This window comes from Drosophila guanche, unplaced genomic scaffold (assembly GCF_900245975.1).
Source record: "Drosophila guanche unplaced genomic scaffold, DGUA_6, whole genome shotgun sequence".
In the NCBI taxonomy this organism is placed as follows: domain Eukaryota; kingdom Metazoa; phylum Arthropoda; class Insecta; order Diptera; family Drosophilidae; genus Drosophila; species Drosophila guanche.
The window spans coordinates 2734063-2751923 of record NW_022995745.1 but is presented as its reverse complement, the minus strand read 5'-3'; the positions used below and the strand labels follow the sequence as shown (position 1 = coordinate 2751923).

General features: G+C 43.7%; 4 protein-coding genes and 1 pseudogene across 5 annotated transcripts; 2 read left to right on the top strand and 3 right to left on the bottom strand.

Moving 5' to 3' along the window:
- The first annotated feature begins 227 nt into the window (after positions 1-227).
- Positions 228-14379, top strand: LOC117581560 (programmed cell death protein 4). Of its 2 annotated transcripts, XR_004573664.1 has the most exons (5): positions 228-945; positions 2804-4242; positions 4314-4453; positions 7964-8866; positions 14365-14379. XR_004573664.1 is itself a non-coding variant. In XM_034268891.1 (4 exons), exons 2-4 carry the CDS (start codon positions 2920-2922, stop codon positions 8034-8036), a joined length of 1536 nt encoding a protein of 511 aa, XP_034124782.1. In that variant the 5' UTR covers positions 228-945; positions 2804-2919; the 3' UTR covers positions 8037-9598. The 2 variants fall into 2 exon arrangements, 1 of the variants encoding a protein (XP_034124782.1); XM_034268891.1 differs by lacking the exon at positions 14365-14379 and having other exon boundaries at positions 7964-9598.
- LOC117581564 lies at positions 9493-10543 on the bottom strand (annotated as a pseudogene).
- Positions 10974-17857, top strand: LOC117581556 (gamma-tubulin complex component 3). The gene is made up of 5 exons (XM_034268888.1): positions 10974-11431; positions 11493-12965; positions 13036-13228; positions 13286-13607; positions 16496-17857. The coding sequence occupies exons 1-5, from the start codon at positions 11308-11310 to the stop codon at positions 17231-17233; spliced, it is 2850 nt and encodes a 949-aa protein (XP_034124779.1). The 5' UTR covers positions 10974-11307; the 3' UTR covers positions 17234-17857.
- On the bottom strand, positions 13994-14650 carry LOC117581565 (peroxisomal multifunctional enzyme type 2). The gene is made up of 2 exons (XM_034268897.1): positions 14473-14650; positions 13994-14246 (listed from the first exon to the last, which is right to left on the bottom strand). The coding sequence occupies exons 1-2, from the start codon at positions 14603-14605 to the stop codon at positions 14032-14034; spliced, it is 348 nt and encodes a 115-aa protein (XP_034124788.1). The 5' UTR covers positions 14606-14650; the 3' UTR covers positions 13994-14031.
- Positions 15375-16375, bottom strand: LOC117581563 (probable methylthioribulose-1-phosphate dehydratase). Its single transcript, XM_034268896.1, has 3 exons — positions 16174-16375; positions 15643-16113; positions 15375-15569 (listed from the first exon to the last, which is right to left on the bottom strand). Exons 1-3 carry the CDS (start codon positions 16299-16301, stop codon positions 15476-15478), a joined length of 693 nt encoding a protein of 230 aa, XP_034124787.1. The 5' UTR covers positions 16302-16375; the 3' UTR covers positions 15375-15475.
- Positions 17858-17861: the final 4 nt, after the last annotated feature.

Sequence of the window (17861 nt, the reverse complement as noted above, 5' to 3'; positions counted from 1 at the left end):
ACTAGCTAATCTTATGCAGAATTAATTCATCAAGCAGGTAAAATTATAGTTTTACTTCGGAGAATCTTCACTAGCTGCTAATATTAAACGGAATATCAAAACGGAGTAAAATGATATGGGAAATAAGGTATTTGTTCGGTATATTTTGAAAATAAAGAGGTATATTTCGGTATATGTCTAAGGGTCAGGCAGTATATTATATCCATAAGTCCGCGGTCACACTGTTTACCACTGCAGTTCTCGGCGTTTCTTGTTTCTCTCTCCAACACAGTCCACCAAGGAAAAAATAAAACGGTTTTTCTACCCATCAAAAATCCAAAATCAAAGAAAATTTCCAACGACAACAGCGAGTTGCATTGGCAATTGGAAGAAAAGTGCAGCTACAACTGCAACAATAAAAGTTCCATCCCACAGCTCCATACATACCAACGTGTGTATGCAAGTGTGTGGGTGTGTGCAACTGCATCGTAGGTTCCAGTAAAAAGCAGGAGGCACCAAGGAGACAAATCGGCTCAACGCGGAAAATCTAAATTATTTTTTTTTGTTGTGCGCTGTTTAAAGGTGTTTAAGACGAAAATTTGAAAAATCGCTTTTCTCCCACTGCATTTTGGGGCCCACGCAAAATTGTCGCAAAGCCCAAGAACGAGGAAGAGCAGAGGAAACGGAGAGGAGAGACAGAAGCAGCACACCAACAAAAAAAACAGGCTCGGTTCGGCTCAGCGCAGCCCAGGCTCCAGTGCAGCGCGCCAACTTCAACTTGTGAACGCAGCCAGTCGACGTCGACAGCGCTGTTGTTGCATTTGCTGCAGTTGGCCCAATCGCTGCTGTTGCTCTTGCAGTTGCAGTCACCTCGTTGTGGTCGCCGCGAGTGTAGGGCAGCATCGGAAGAGATAGAGTGAGACTCTGAGCAGTGCGAAGCGAAGCAAGCAGCCAAACCACACAGAGGTAAGTGCTGGGAGAGGATTGGAAAAATAAGGAAAGACAGACAGAAAAAAAACAATCAGCGAAGAGTGATCAAAAGTGAGCGAAAAAAACTGGCAATTGCCGGCGAATGCGAAACGAAAAGCGAAAATACAAAACAAAAATACATAAAATTGAGTGGGGGAGTCACAGTCGCTTCACAAAATAACGGATGGCTTTGATTTTTTTTTTTGTGTACCTAAATGTATATCCCTACAATGAGGATCGTATCCTACTTTAATATTGAGGTCTTTTGACACCATATATTAGATCTTTAGGAATCTGTGAAAAAATAAAGAGCCTGCTACCTCCACGCATCTAAAGAAAACCGCCAAGTGGTTTTTACAAATTTCGAGAATTTTCCTATTGTGAGTGGAGGAGATTGGTCTACGTGATAAATTGGACCGGCACGCACGCACGCACAACCGAACAGTCGCGTATGTAGCTGAAAAACAGCTGCCTTCTGTGACCAAGGGAGATGGTGGTATCAACATTTGTTTTTGTTTGCTTGTTTTAATTTATACAATATTTGTTTATTTATGTACTTGGCTTGGCTACCGCAGGAATCAGTGCATATCTTATGTCAAGAGTGCATTTCTTTTGCTTATTTACTGTAATCACATACAAAAATATGCACACAAAGTATATGTAGGTAGCCCAGATATTTTTACCTGACACTGTACTACTACCGTACATTCAGCATACAACGTTGCCGCTGCTGTAGTATTCTTCTTCTTCTGCTAGGCCTCTGAGCTTTGAACAATTTTGCGACGCAATTTCGGCAGCGTCGGTTTTATGCTCCCTCCACAATCCCCCCCCTCAATTTCCATGTTGAGAGAGTAATAAAAAGAGAGAGAGAGAGAGAGCGAGAACGAACAGCCGAACATTGTTTTGTTTTTGCGCCCTATCACGAAAAAGGGGGCACAACAAGTGCGAACATGGCTCCGGGGAGAGTGCGAAAGGGATAGGATGTCCATGCCGCGGCAATAACATAGAAATTTCGTGAAACGCACTAAAACTTTCAAGGTTAAATCGGGCAAAACAAACATAAAAACCGGTTACAGCATATAAACGAACGAGCGGCCACAGTACATAAGAACAAACCAAAAGAATTGGACGGAGGGGAGTGTAAAAGAAGTAGAAGCAAAAGCAACAGCGACGCAATAACAAACCTCAGAGACAACTCTGCTGTACATACAATACATGCATACATAAGTATGTATGTTTGTTGTTTTTATGTATTGTATGGTTTACATGCTCGAAAAAATGCAACATAAGCAATGATGGGGTGTCAAAGAGGAGAAGGGTAGTATAAGCTTTTTGGTCTGCTGCTCCTTTTCACACACGTCAGCAGCTGTCTGTCATATAGAAACTCCATTTCGAAGTTATTGGTTGGACAGGGATGGCGCTAATGTTTTGCCGGGTGCTGCTAGAGCTTTAACGGTAACACAAATTATGTCGTTTGTATGCCTGTGTTTGTGACCTTGAATTTTGACTAGGGAGAGTTTGCCAACACACACTTTTAATTTTCCAAAGACGCAATACCGTTATTGTTGTCTCTGGCTATTGATAGTACAACTTTAAATGCTGCAAAATAACTGAGAAATTATATTCTTGTAAATGTTTATGTGTCTACATATCGCTTACATTATACAAATGAATGGAGGCGACGTGCCAGACAGCATGTGTTTTTGCCTTTTGTCAGAAATAAACAAGCTTTGAACAAGCAGAACCAGACCTCAGACCCCAGACAGACATGGAAAGCATTAAAATTATCAACTTTGAGCCACATTCTAACAAGCTTTTGCCCGTTTCGCATTACTTTGTTTGGTGTTTATTGCAGTAAGGACCGGCACCTGGTGTCACAGTACAAAAACCAACACGGATCCCAAACACAGCGCATATTTTTCAGTTCATTCCAAGCGGGGCAAGCAGAAAGGTAAAGGAAAGAAAGCAATCATGGAAGTCGAATCGTCATCCCATACCAAACATGCCAACGGCGGCGGTCGACGCCACAACTCTGGCGGCTCGGACTCCAAGGAGAGCTCTGTGGAGCGCGAGCTGAATGGCGAGATCCAGGCGGTGGTGCTCAATGGCAGCGGCTCCAATGGCCTTGGTCTCATCAAGAAGCCGCTACCCGTCGGCGACGACGGACGCATTAAGCGAAAGGCCAAGAGGCTCATACAGAGACAACACAGTGGCAGCAATGGTACTGTTGCCACCCTAACCAATGGCAGTGGCCCGGGATCGGGTGGTGCCAGTGGTGCTGCTGGCAGTGGTGGTGCCGCCGCCGCTGCCGGTGCCACCGGGATTATACCACAACCAGGTGGCTATGTGGTGCCGCATCGACGCTGGAAGAACAGCCGTCGCTCAAGGAACCTAACCCGGGGCCGTGGGCTACCCAAGAAGGGCGGCGCCGGCGGCAAAGGTGTGTGGGGTCTGCCGGGCTCCGAGGCTCTGGCCGAACTCTACGAGGACGAGAACGATCCGAACTATGACAGCGAGTGCAATGATCGGAATGTGGAGCTGCGTGAGGTGATCACTGAGACCACACCGGAGGAGTTCTTCAAGCTGGCCGAGCCGATTGTCTTAGAGTACTACGAGCACGGTGACACACACGAGGTGGCGCTTAGCTTTGATGAGATATTGCAAAGTCCATTGCGAGAACAAATTACCTCGATTCTCGTGGAGATAGCCATGGATCACAAGGACTCGCAGCGCGAGATGACCTCGGTGCTGATTTCGGATCTATACGGTCGTGTCATTACCGGCAAGGACATAGAAAAGGGTTTTAACATTCTCCTGTCCAACTTGCCCGATCTCATTCTCGACACGCCAGAGGCTCCCATCATGCTGGGCAATTTCATGGCCCGCGCCATCGCCGACGATTGCATCCCACCGAAGTTTGTGGCCAAACCCGAGGAGACTCTGCAGCTGAGCGAGTATGCCGAGCAGGCTTTGCGTCGTGCCGACTCGCTGCTCCATAAGCAAGGCTGGGCGCATCTGGACAATGTCTGGGGCATGGGTGGGCCCCTGCGCCCGGTGAAGACCATTACCAAGCAGATGACTTTGCTGCTCAAGGAGTATATATCGTCGCGTGATGTGGCCGAGGCCCATCGTTGTCTGCGTGCCCTCGAGGTGCCGCACTATCATCATGAGCTTGTCTACGAGGCCATTGTCATGACGCTGGAATCGCTTAGCCAGACCACTGAGGAGGCAATGTGCGAGCTGCTCAAATCGCTGGATCTCACCTGTCTGGTGCTGCCAGCAGGCATGGAGCAGGTACGCAATCAATCGTGTCTCTATTCGGAACATTTTCTAAATGGTTCTTTCCTCTCTTGACCATGTTTTAGGGCTTCATTCGGGCTTTTGATGATATGGCGGATATTGTGTTGGATGTGCCCTTGGCCTATATAATACTCGATCGTTTTGTCGAGCGCTGCAACCGTGCCGGTTTTCTCACCGACAAGATCATTAATAATGTGCCATCGCGGTAAGTCTCTCATATTATTAATGCGCATTCAACAGTTAGTTTTATGCGTAGCTGTAGTATTTATAATGTCCCTGTCCAAGGACAAATCTCTGCTGAGAATAAGAAAATAATCGACAGTCTGAGATGGACGCTCATTGACAAAACAAAAGCAAAAAAAAAAAGAAGACTTTCTATGTGATAAAATTGTTTTTGCAATGTGCAATAAGAGCGAGTAACACTTTACGTAATCTTAGCCCCGACCGATACACGCCCCCAAAAAAATAAACACCAGCCACCCACCTTCTTGGGTTGCCCCCGCCATAATAAAAAGTTGTTTACTGGCAAATACTCTGCAGCATCAAGTGCACGGCATATCAGTTTCATTCTGCGTAAGGCTATGGAATATACTTTGGGCATTTGTTTAGACTTCCTTGAAATGAAAGAGAACACTTGAGAACACTTGTTGTTTTGTTTATGATATTTTATGGGCTGATATTGCTATGAAACTATTTTTATGAGGAATCAGAAACAGCTGTTATTGTGTCCAACCGTATGGGTCCTCTGTCTCTTTCTTTTTTTGTTCTCAAGGTTCTTTTATTAACTGTAATTTTGTAGGGTGTCCCTTTGAATCATTATAGCCGAATGTGTTTGTTCTGCTTTGGACTCTGCTGAGAAGTCCATATATGTATGAATATGTATGTGATGTGCCTTTATCTGTATAAGTTTATATTTTGTTTTTGCCGGCTTCGACTTGTTTATTATTCTTTTTCTTGCTGTTTATGTTCTTTATACGCTTTTAGCTCAATTTCTTATATACATATGTGCATGCATACAGGTATATTCCTATACACGCTATAAACAGCGATATGCATATGTATGTACCTGTTTGTTTATGAAATTTCTATTGCGCAGTTTAGCTTTTTGCTTCGACACTGACGGGGGCGCCGCGTCATCCATTGGGGCAGTCCGCCTGGCCAGTTGCCGGTTTATCAGGTGCCGGCTAGTTATATTTATATGTATACATATTTATATGCATACATATCCACGAATACCAATGTATGTGTGAATTTACTCCTAGACTTGTTTTGCTCTTTGTTTTTCCTACTTTCCGTTTCTTTTGTTTTTCTCTTTCGGTTTTTGTTCTGCATATTTAATTGTTGATTTATTCCACTCTTCTCGCCTTGGGGCCAAAATCGCTCGCTGTTTGATTATCCCCTTGCAGAGAGTGTGTGTGTGTGTTGCAATGTTTTACGGCGAGAATATTATCCCTCTACCCTCCTCCATAATGTGTGATTACTAATTCTCGATCAGTTTTCATTTTTAAGCTATGTATAAATGTATGTATAATAATCGATCGAAAAGCAATCCTTGTTTTTATATGCCATACCTAAGCATTCATGTTCTTAGAAGCTTTTCAAATGTCATGTGGGGGAGTGCCGAAGAATTGTTGCAAAAGGCAAAAAGCTCACTGTTCTTCCATAATACTGATCGATCAATTGTATAGATAATCGAATCAGCTGCACGAGAGGGTATCAAAAGCTTCGTCACCGATGATAGGCGGCTTTTCTTCTTGTTTTTATCTGTTCTTAAAAAAGAGCCACATGTATGCATGTACATATGTAGTTACATACATACATACGTATGTATGTACATATGTACATGTACATAAATATGTACTCAATATTAATAGGGAGAGGACGGCTCTTATCGACGTTTGGTTTTGTATTTGTATTTAACTTTTTTATCGCATCAAACTTTTGGTGCAACAACCTGCATGTGGCTCAAGATCGTCTTTAGTGTGTGTGTGTGTTTGCGCGAAGGTAAACATGGCGGCCAAGTTGCTGTTATCGACCTGCTTGCCACTCCCACTTTAGTTGCTGTTACTGCTGCCGCTGCCTCTGCTGTTGTTGTAACTGCTGCATTTGCATTCGCCTTGGCTGCGGCTATTGCTCTTTGCCACTTTAAGCGCACAACTAAATGCAACAACTAAAATCAGCAACAAAACAACAGCCATTCACTAATACATACATTTGTACACAATACCCCTGGACGTTGTGGCAGACGCCAACACCGTCAACGAAACTGCTCAGATTTCTATAAAAAGCCAAATTTATGATACAAAAATAAACTACAAGCAAAAAAAAAAAAGAAAACAGCTGAAAAAAGTCCAAACTCAATGTCAGATATGTAAATTGCACATAACGGGGTATCAAGGGTGGTGGTGAGATTATGGCGGAGCAAATGGCCAAACTTGGATATCCAAATGTATGATGAGTTTGGTGGGTGATGCTTTAACAGTAGAAATGGCCGAAGTATATGTTCTTAATACTGATCTTTAAAACCAATTTAAATAAGAGCTAATAAGAGCTAAGACCCTGTGTCGAAGGAATCACGAAACGGTTGAACAAGAGCTCCGGGCTGCCAGATCTACAAGTGCGAGAAAAGCTAAATGCGCATCACTGTCTGCTGCGCGATGCAGCTGCTGCTTCTTGGAGGCCTTGCTGTTGTTATCCTCTCCGCTCCACTCGCTCTCTTGTGCTTTGTTCTTGTTGGCTGTGTGTCGCTCACAACTTATCATTTCACAATTTATTTTATTTTACTTTACTCTTTTTTTTTTTTTTCTTTTTCTATATTTAAATGCAGCAATTAAGGCTCCGCTTGGCCCTATTTTGTTGTTTTGCTTTGCAGCTTAGAATTCTTCGATTGCGCTTGTCAGAGCAGACGCCGGCTCTCTCAATGCAAAACAAAAAAAAACCAACACTAAATATAACAAAAACTAGTTTTAATGCTTTGGAAACTGTCTGCAGAGACCAGTGCATAGACTGTCCGCAGTGCAGTGTGCAGTGCATCAACTGCTCTCTCACCCACTACCTACCAGCACAGCTGTTTTGTTTTTGCAGTACTCTGCAGCTGAGAGCAGCAGTCTGGGCAAAGAGAGCGACAGAGCTAAAAAAGGGTCAGCGGTTGAATGAACTTTTGTGCAAATTGTTTGTTGTTTTAGATTTTTATTTTGTTGTTGTTGCCAAATTTGAGCAAAGATTTTATGCAACATTTTTATCCGTTTTGTTTTGTTGCCTTGTTCTTTGTTTGCTTGCATTGCATTGCATAATTGTGTAATTACAAAGTGCGTGTTCCAGTGTGTGCGAGTGTTTGTGTGTGTGTGGGCAATAACTCTTCTCTTTTTTCTCAAGCAAGATTTGGTGCAGATGCAACAATTTTCATACTAAAAGAAAAAACTAAAAAGAGTTAATTTTATTGTCAACTGATCCGTAAAGCTTATCAATATATTAATTGATTTAATTTGTTGTAGGCAATGTGCACATAAATTTAAATAAATTACTGGACTTTCACAAGAGTTCCAACCAAGGCTAATTCTGTGTTCTTAATAAGAGAGTGGAAGGAAGAAAAAAATAAGCATTCTGAATAAAGTGACAGAACGGAGCAGACGCTCCAAGTGAAGATCAATAATGTTAAATTAAATATGGAATGACATTACATGATCTAATAGTTTTATTTTATTTGTACTTACAGCGGACGCAAGCGCTTTGTCTCGGAAGGCGATGGCGGTCATGTGAAGCCGGCTATCTTTCCCATGCGCGACTAAATTGGGGAAAACTTTTCTAAAATGGGCTGGACTTATGTAGTGTGCTTATATAAAAAGCCCCGCCCCACACCCCAAACAAAACAAAAACAACCAAAAGTCAACCAAAACTATAACAACAACAACAACAACAACAACAACAACAGATAAAGGATATATTTGAGCGGTGGAAAGAAGAACCTACAAAAAAGGAGCAAAACATCAAGAGGATGGATGCAGCAGTATAAGAGAGAAGTGCATTATTTGTCGCAAATTTTATTGATCCTGCATACCGTGAGAGAGAAACTATCGCTAAACTAACGAGCAAGACACACACACAAGCAAACAAAGAAAAAGCCGACAACAAAAACAACACTTAACACTAAACAATCAATCCGGAAGTTGATCTCCGCGTTTAAAACTATAACCATACGATTTAACATAAACAAGAACCATACAATACATAAACATTCATACATATATATTAATCTAACGAGAAACAGCAAATCTAAAGCAAGAAGTATATATTTTAAATATGTGTATAAACAAAAGTAGAGATCCACTACCGCCCGAAGCAAAACAAAAAAGAAAGAAAGAAAGTAGGAACGAAGGAACCCTTAAGTAACGGCTACGGCGGCGCATATTGAATTGCATTTGTCTTTTATGAAGTAAAGCCTGGAAATTGAGGTTGTTTTTGAGTAAAGAATGAACGAACGAACGGATTGATGGATCAGATCAGCGGCGTACTTATAGCACGGCTGCCATTTATAGTATGTCTCTCACTTGCAAGCGAAGCAATTACTTATACGTACTGTTATACACAACAACAACAACCACACACACACACGCACGCAGTCAGGCACTCATTAACATTATTATATTGTATAAAATTAAGAGTAAAAGTGAATTAAAACAGCAGCGAAACTGTGGCCAAAACTATACTTAGTGGCGGCACACATAAAATGTCAAAATAATTGTAATTTTCAACATGTTTCCATATTAGAGTACTTTTTTGTTCTTCAAATTTAATCATTTTTTTCTTTAAAACGATCCCGTGGATGTTTTCCATTTTATTTCGGAGAGCCTTGTGCGTGTAATCCAAACAAATTGTTATTAACTATAGTTAAGCACATGATGATTTAATTGTTTAATTTACTTACATTTTTTGTACTTCCTTAAGCGGAATCCTTAAGCAATCTTGCATATAGATACGTTTTATTTTCGTGTGTGTGTGAGAAGACTAGCGCCGCGGCGTACACATAATTATGTTTAAAATATACATACCTACATACATACAGATATATATATATATTTATATATATTACCGAATGAACCATGATGAACCCTCCCCCCATACAGAATATCAATTTCTTTTCATCGGTAAATATTCTTTTGTTTTTTGTTTTTTTTTTTTTTGTAATTCAAAACAGGAGTAATTGCATTTTCTATTATAAGAAGTTTCCACTTTCCCTACCACTTCCGTTTTTCGTTGTATAACAGTTGGATGCGAAATCAGGCTAATCATTTTTTGTTGTACAAAAGAAGGAGAAAAGCTAAAACTCATGGAAGAAAAACCATCAAAAGCCCCCACATTGAAGAGAAAAAATTCGAAATTTTTTTACCTCCAGCTATATATATTTTTTTAAGACGATTACACACAGACACGGTAAACAGAGGAAACACACTCACAACCCTACACATCTACATATATATAATATATATAACTATTGTGTTAAACATATACATTAAAAATAAAAGCATTATTAAGTAGTTGTTTATCTGTTCAATGCATCGTGCATCGAGAGGCCATCGGCTCAGTCAGTTTCCAGTGTCGCTGCAGGAGCATGGGGCGGCTCCAGCTTGACCTCGCATCAGGGTCGATTCATGCCCAGGCCCCCTGCCGCACCCATCTCCGGCGAGAGGGACATGTGCACGGGCTGCTGTTGTTGCTGCTGTCCTCCTAGCGCTCCTTGTATGCCGCCGCTGATGGAGCCATGCATGGACACATGCTTTCGGTAGTTGGTGAACTGCTCAAGATATCGCTTGACAGTGTCCGTGGGCTCGTACATGTCTGCTGCTGGCCCATGGCCCTGCAGTATTTCGCGTATCATCTCCCAGCAGTAGGACAGTATCATGCAGGAATTGTACTCGATCTCGATGGAGATGCCCTTGAAGTGCTCCATCATGGTGACGGATCCGAGCTTGATTACAAAGTCGCCGAACTCGAATCGGGCGTCACGTGACTCAATCTTCGTCTCAATCTCAATCAAACCCCGGTGTACCGTTGTGCGGCTGGCCGTCGATATGAAGGTCTCGCAGTCGACCAGGAATTGGCCGGCATGCGTAGCTCCAAGCGACAGCAGACGTTTGCTCAGATAATCGATGATAGGGGCCCCCAGATTTACCCTCGGGCATAGGATACGGGTGTAGCACAGTCACGCCCATAGCAGCGTTTTAATGGGCTTTCCATAGTTTTATTTACAAAATAGTTTTTGATTATTTTCTCTGCAGTATCGATATAGGTGAACGGCAGAAGTTGGCAAAACATCGATTGTATGAACAGTCGATAGTATCGATGCAACTGCAAAAATCAAGTAACAAAAGAAGCAAAAAACAATTAATTTTCTTTATACATATGTATGTACATACATATATTCTTAGAAAATAAGAACCGTCCGGTAATGTTGATAAATATCAATAGCTAAAAAATATCTAATATTTCGGATGGATTTTGTGTAAATACATTTTCTAAGTGGATTTTTTTTGTATATATATGTGTGTAAATATTTCATAAACATTTTAATAAATTAATTATTTCATTTGTCTAAATACTTATTGCGGTTCTCCTTTTTTAATTCGCAAGCTCCTGCCGACACCGTCTAGTGATGTTCAATTTTGCCGGGGAAAAAACTATCGATGGTGGAACAGTCGATGTGTGGATACTTTTTCGAGGGCGCTATCGATACGCGTTCTTATGTTTGTTGGTATTATTAGTTTATTAGATTTGTTTTTTGTTAAATACACTACACGGTTACTTTGTGGTTAAGCATTTGATTAAGCTGCATTTCCAGCAAACGCCGTAGTATCAGAAAATCTCAATAGCAAAGTAGCGCGCCTAGGCAGTTAAACAAAGTTTTTGCCAAGCAGTTGCCGTCTTTTTGTTTCCCCTCGCGCCCACCAACGCCATATCCAACGCTTCGGAATCTGGTCTGTTCGTGGTTTGTATTTGCGCGCGCGTGTAGAAAAAATTGCATCATTTACCGTGTGAATATAGTTTGGTCGTCTAGCAACGAATATGTCCGAAACAAAGGACACAGACCCAGAGAAAATGGGTCCAGCGACTCCAATGCACTATATACGGCAGTTCCTGTCGCAAATCTACCAATTCATCAACGGTCCCCAGCATGCCGAGGAAAATGGTAAGTGTTAATCTCCTTGTGCATCCTTTCCTTCCTTGCTTACGGACCCAATCTCCGACAGATCTTCTGGTGAACAATGCCTTGGATAGGATATTGGAGATGCCCTACTCGTTGAACGAGTCGGTGCGGATCCTGAGCGAGGATGATTGTGTGATTAAAATTATGCGCACGCTCAACTCGAAGCCAAGTCCGAATGGCAACAGGGAGGAGTTGCCCGGGAATGTGTTCCTGAAAACGTACACACAGTTCTTGAAGCTAAAAACGGATGAGAAGCGACGCGAAGCCGTGATGAACTTTCTGCTGGACATTCTGGAGTCATCGTACCTGCATCCCACGAATATTAAGCCCAATCGCAAGGTTGGGCAACCGCTGGTTCCTGACCTCAAGTTACCCAGTCCCGATGAGAGGCAGGAAGATCCACGTTACTTTATGTCCGGTGGCCAACGCATGGGCCCTGAGGCCACGGATAACCTTAAAGAGGTGCTCTCTGAGCGATTGGCTGGTACCTACGCCCATAGCCAGCAACAGCAGCAGAAGGAGCAGGACCAGCAGCAGCAAAAGCAGCAACAGCAAGAGAATGGTACCTCCTATAGCTATGATCCCAATCTGTCAAGTGCTGGCTTGGGGCAGGATCAAATGCCCAACTACACGGAGGACTTGCAAAGCGAAAAGTATGTGGATGAAAGCTTGGACATGGTCACGAATGCCCTTTTCTCGTTTACGGGCATTCAAGGCAAATATCTGCGAAAAGATGTCATCACGGGGCGCTTTAAGCTCGACACGACAAACATTCAATTGCTGACGACGGGCGATGCTGGCCTCATGCTGCGCCTCTCCGAGCTGGGCTACTATCACGATCGTGTGACCGAATATGCCGATCCCTCGAAGGGTTACAGCGCCCTCGGTTGCATGGGGCAGGCGCTGACATGCTTTCTGCGCAAGGAGCTTGGGGACTATCATGGCGAGGTGTCGCTGCTGCACGATCAGGTGAATGCGTTCAAGAAGGCCCAAAGGAAGAGTAGCTTTAGCCCTCGCGAAGCGGAGTGGCAAGACGGACAGCAGGAGCAGGTGACGCTATTCAAGCTGCTGGCGTGGTACATAAAGCCCCTGCATCGCATGCAATGGCTGACCAAGATCGCTCATGCCTGCATGATGAAAAAGGGCGGCGAACTGATATCCGTTGTGTGGGAATTCTTGTATGATGGCAATCCAGCGGTGGATAAACTCGCCAATGATCTGCTCGCGGCCATGTGTCGACCGCTGGCGCGCATGATCTCTCAATGGATGCTCGAGGGCAACATCACGGACATACACAGCGAGTTCTTTGTGGAGGCGCTGACCGATGTGGGGCCCGATCGCCTGTGGCACGACAAGTTTCGTTTGCGCATTCCAATGCTGCCGAAATTTATTTGCCAAGAGCTGGCCGACAAGATCCTGCGCACCGGCAAGAGCATTAACTTTCTGCGAGAAGTGTGCGAAAAGAATGATTTGGTCAATGACCAAGGGGAGCTCAAGAAGATCATGGAATCTAATGGTACGAAGCAAAAGCGAGAGCTGGTAGCCTGGCACTGGCAGCCTTATGCTGAGTGTTTTTTTATTTTTAGCTGGCGACATTTTCTCCTACACACAGGACACAAAATGGCATGCCGCCATAGAGGTCTGCTATCAGACCACCTCCAAGAGTGTCCTCGACTACATGGTGGGTCCGCACAAGCTCTTGGATCATCTGCAATGCATGCGACGATACTTACTACTTGGACAGGGTGACTTTGTCAGCGTCTTCATCGAGCACATGAAGTAAGTCTGAAGCCTGTTAATCTTTTGAAATAATAAATAAATCAATTCTCCTTACAGAGATGAACTGGAGAAGCCAGGCACTGAAATCTTTGCCCATGATCTTTCGGCCATGCTGGACTCGTCCCTGCGCTGCACCAATGCGCAGTACGATGATCCAGAGATCTTAAACCATTTGGATGTGGTCGCACAGAAACCGCTAATGGGCGACAAGGGCTGGGACATTGTATCGCTGCAATATGTGGTACAGGGTCCGCTGGCCACCATGCTGGAGCCGACCATGTGCACGTACAAGGCGCTCTTCAAGCCACTGTGGCGCATTAAGCACATGGAGTTTGTGCTGTCGACAAAGATCTGGAAAGAACAGATGACCAATGGCAAGGTGAGTTGGCTTACAGTCCTACACTCCAACAAATTTCTTATCACTTTCGAGGGTCACACTCTCCCACTCTCCTGCCCGCCCTGATCGATAATGCAATTTGGGTGGGACTTCGGGCAACAAATTAAAGCAGAGTGGTCGCGTGCAGATTAGATTAATGCTCGGGGGTGACAGTAATCTAATCCGTGAATGATTGCCCATTTCCCGGGTACACGCACAAGTCTCAAAGGGCATACATAAAGTGCCTTATCCTTGTTTTCTCTTATGCATTATTTTCTATATTTCGATAGAAAAGAAAACACACAACTGCCCGTACAAAAATAACATTAATTAGAGGGTGAAACAAAAACATATGAATACGAAAAAAAATACATATACAGAAATGTGACTGCTTGTGGAATGCTGCTGCTGCTCCTTGCTGTGCCTCTTACAACTTGGCATCGGTCTTGAGCAGAGGTGCCAGCTTCTGTGTGAGCATGATGTTGCCGGCAATCTTCAATTTTCCCTTCATGAATGCAGCCTGGGGATTGAGCTTGCCGAGGGCAATATCAACCATATCCTCATCGGCCACCGTCAGTGTGGTGTCCACTTTGACGCCCTGTGCGGGTCCCTCATAGGCCTTGGCGCTCTTGCAGTCCAGAGCTATACAAAAATAAGCAGCAAAGTAATGTAATGTAATGCAAATATAGAAAAAAGGCAACAAACAGCTGGTGCCGAAGTGCAAAACATTTTGCACTTTGAACTTTCCACAAAACACAAGCACACACACACACCCGTAGAAAAAACCACGTAAACCCACAGAAAATTAGTGTGCGTGTGTGTGTGTGTTGGTATATCGCGCAGGGTGCTTCATATTTGAGTTACTTACTCCACTCCTTGGCCACCTTGCCATCCTTGGTGATTTTGTAGACAAACACACCATTCACCGCCTTGGCCTTAGCCTCGTTCTCCTTCAGGCCATCGATGATTTTCTGGAAAACGGCATCCGACTGTAGACTCATGTTTATGGTTTTTTTTTGGTTGTTTCTCGGGGTGCTGTTGTTTAACTAAATAAAGTGTTAATAAATAGGAGGAGCGCGCGGGGGGACAAATGCTTACGCCGTGAATAGAAGAATAATGAGCCAAAAGCGTGCAGAGTCGTTGGTTTTATTTTCTCGCAATAGCGATAGTGTGGGTAGCAAGTGCTGCCAACTTTTTTGACGAATTAGCGGGTTTTGTAGGAAAAAAGTGCCAACTTTTTTTTGTATCAACACATTCTTTTCTCATTCAAGAAAGATTTGTATATGACTTTTTAGGTCATTTTGATTAGCCATTGTACCAATACATGGCACGGATAATGTACGCTTTGCAGCCTATATATTTTACGTAGCCTGATAAGTACTAGCAAACCTAGCTATAAATTAGCTAAATTGGCAATACTGTTGGGGGACAGCCGGCTTGCATACGGGTGGTTTTCTCACTCCCATTGGATATGCTGCTGATGTGATGGTGGTTGTGCTCTCTCCCTCTCGCTCACCACCCGGCCAGCTGATGGCACAGTGACGCAAGGAAGTTTGAAAATTTAGCTATTTTTTTCCTACCAATTTATGAATATTGTGCAATTAGTTTGGTGGCAATTGTGTGGAGTTTAGACTTTAACATTTACCTATCGCACTTAACAGCGAATGTTAAAAGCGGCGCTATCGACTGTTACTGTAACCAGGCTGTGGAGTGGACCTCCCGAACAAAGTGCGCAACGAATTCGAAATGCCAATAAAAAAGCGAGATAAGGAGACTTGAAGTGGCCAGATAATGCCCCGGCCGATGCAGGAATTTAACTATATTTAACAAACATTGCTTATATTTTATCAATTGCCAAATGCCACTCTTCTCTATGCCTTGGAGGCATCCACAAACGTCTCCGGGTCGAGGCCAGCCTTCTTCATTTCCACGGCAATCGAGAACAAGTAATCGTAGCACTCAGATCTGTGTGTGTGTGTGTGTGTGTGGAAGGAGAGTTAGGAAATCTCTGCGGCATATTTATCCATTTGTTACTCACATGGCTTTGGCCTTCTCCCATGTCTGGCCCCATACATAGACCCCGTGTCGTCTGACCAGAACGGCACTGCAGCCGGGATACTCCATCATGGCCGCGTACATGCTGTCGGCCAGGTCACGTTCGTGGGGCGTGTTCTCGATGATGGGCACTACCAATTGCTCGTCATATTGCAGATAACGCTTGTCCGCATCGTCGTACACTCCCTTGATCATCTCGAGGTGCGTGCAGCGGAAGGTTTTTCCCGGCCACAGCAGCGTGGCCATCACCGCATGCTGCGAGTGGGTGTGTATGACGGCGCCGGCGTTGCGGTGTCGATAGGCCAGCATGAAGAGCGGTGTGCACTGGCTCTTTTTCAGTGCTCGTATCTCGGGCGGCATTTGCAGATCCTTCCCATCGATATCCTGAACAAACAAATCCTCCGGTTGCATGCGCTCCTTCTGCACCCCTGATGGGGCTATGTAGATCTCATTGCTATAGTTGGCAATCTTTAGATTTTTTCGTTGTTCCACTGCCAGTTGGTTTTTTACTCACTTTAATCTCATGCTCATGCCGCCGCCGGTGCCGGTCACCCAGCCCAGGTGATAGAATTGCCTGCATAGTTCCGGAATAAGGAGACGCGGATGTTGTTCTGGCAAATCCTTGAAGATTGAAGAAGACATGGTAATCTGCAACGTGATGGGTGTACCAGATAAGACGAGATTAACTTTTCAAAAGACAAATCTCAAATGTAAACAAAATGTTAGTTTCGATAACCAATGATATCGACCATGGCTACAATGTTGCCACCTCTCTTTTAGTCAGCACCACATTTGGCGCGTTTTACTTATTTGATTTTCACTTTGACTATTTTCAGAAATTACGCAAAATGAGTGCTGAAATAAGCAGGGCGTCGTACCGACTTCACCTCTTCACGTCCGAGATTATGCATTTTATCCATCAAATGCAGTACTACGTCCTGTTTGAGGTCATCGAATGCAATTGGGTGACTCTGCAGGGGCATATGTATCACGCGACCGGACTGGATGAGATACTTAATGCCCATGAGTCATTCCTCGATGACATTACCGTGGGATGTTTCATTAATTCCACGACCGACAAGGAACGGCACCTGGAGACCGTGTTCGAGAACATCATCGCCCTGGAAATCTGGCAGGCCAGCTTCTATAAAGAATGCTTCAAAGAGCAAAGTGCCCGCGAGGAATTGGAGAGAAAGATTGCCGAATCCGAGAGGGAGGGCCGCTTTGGCCTGACCACTGAAGAGAAAATGGAACGGGACCAGGAGCGGAAGATGTTCGAGCAGAAGGTAATTATCGCCTGTCGCGGCCTCGAAGGCATTTCCTGTTCCTACGAGAAGGCTGTGAGTGGCTTTATGATGGGCCTCAACAGCAGCGATGATCCCCAACTGCAGCTCTTCGGCACACGGCTCGATTTCAATGAGTTCTACAAAAAGCGCGACAAAAATCTCAGCAAGCCCCTCACCTTCGAACATTTGCGAATGAGCAATGTGTACAATAGTAATAAGAACAATGCAATCGGTAGTCGTTTCGTGATCAATTCCCAAGCATCATCCTCATCATCGCCCGCAATGTAACATTTAATTTCCGATCGCTTGTCGCGCCCAATCATAATCCATCAGCCATATCCATGTGCCAATAGGAAAAACAACAACTGCAGCGGCAGCAATAATGCTGGCTACGATGGGGACATTTTCCATATGAACTGTCACATAAGACCTGGGGGCTCATGTAGTTGCGGAATATTATAGATGGTTCTCACAGTTCTGCTAAATGTGAAATGTTCTGTGAGAACACCACATCGATAGCTGCTCACCGTGATCATGATTGATCTGGCACAATCTCTACAGAATTTTAGTCTAATTTGGTTGCTATAAGCGAGAATCAAGTTTAAGTATTAAAGTGAAATATTTTTTTTTTTAGAATTCTGAATTTTTCGTATTACCAAACAATTATTGGAACTTGTTTTATGTATTCCAATATTGATATATAGCTAGAAAAGTGCTTAAAAACTGAGAATGGTCAATTGCTATTAACAAACGCTTTCGAATCGAGAGTTCATTGAATATTTAGCATTGAAATAAGAGTATGTCTTATTTTTCAATTTTTTTCCCCAGATTATTGGGTGTGTGCACATACATATTAAGATTAAGCCTTTCAAAACATGGAAGAATACCCAAATTGTTCCGGAAAAGTTTTGGTTAT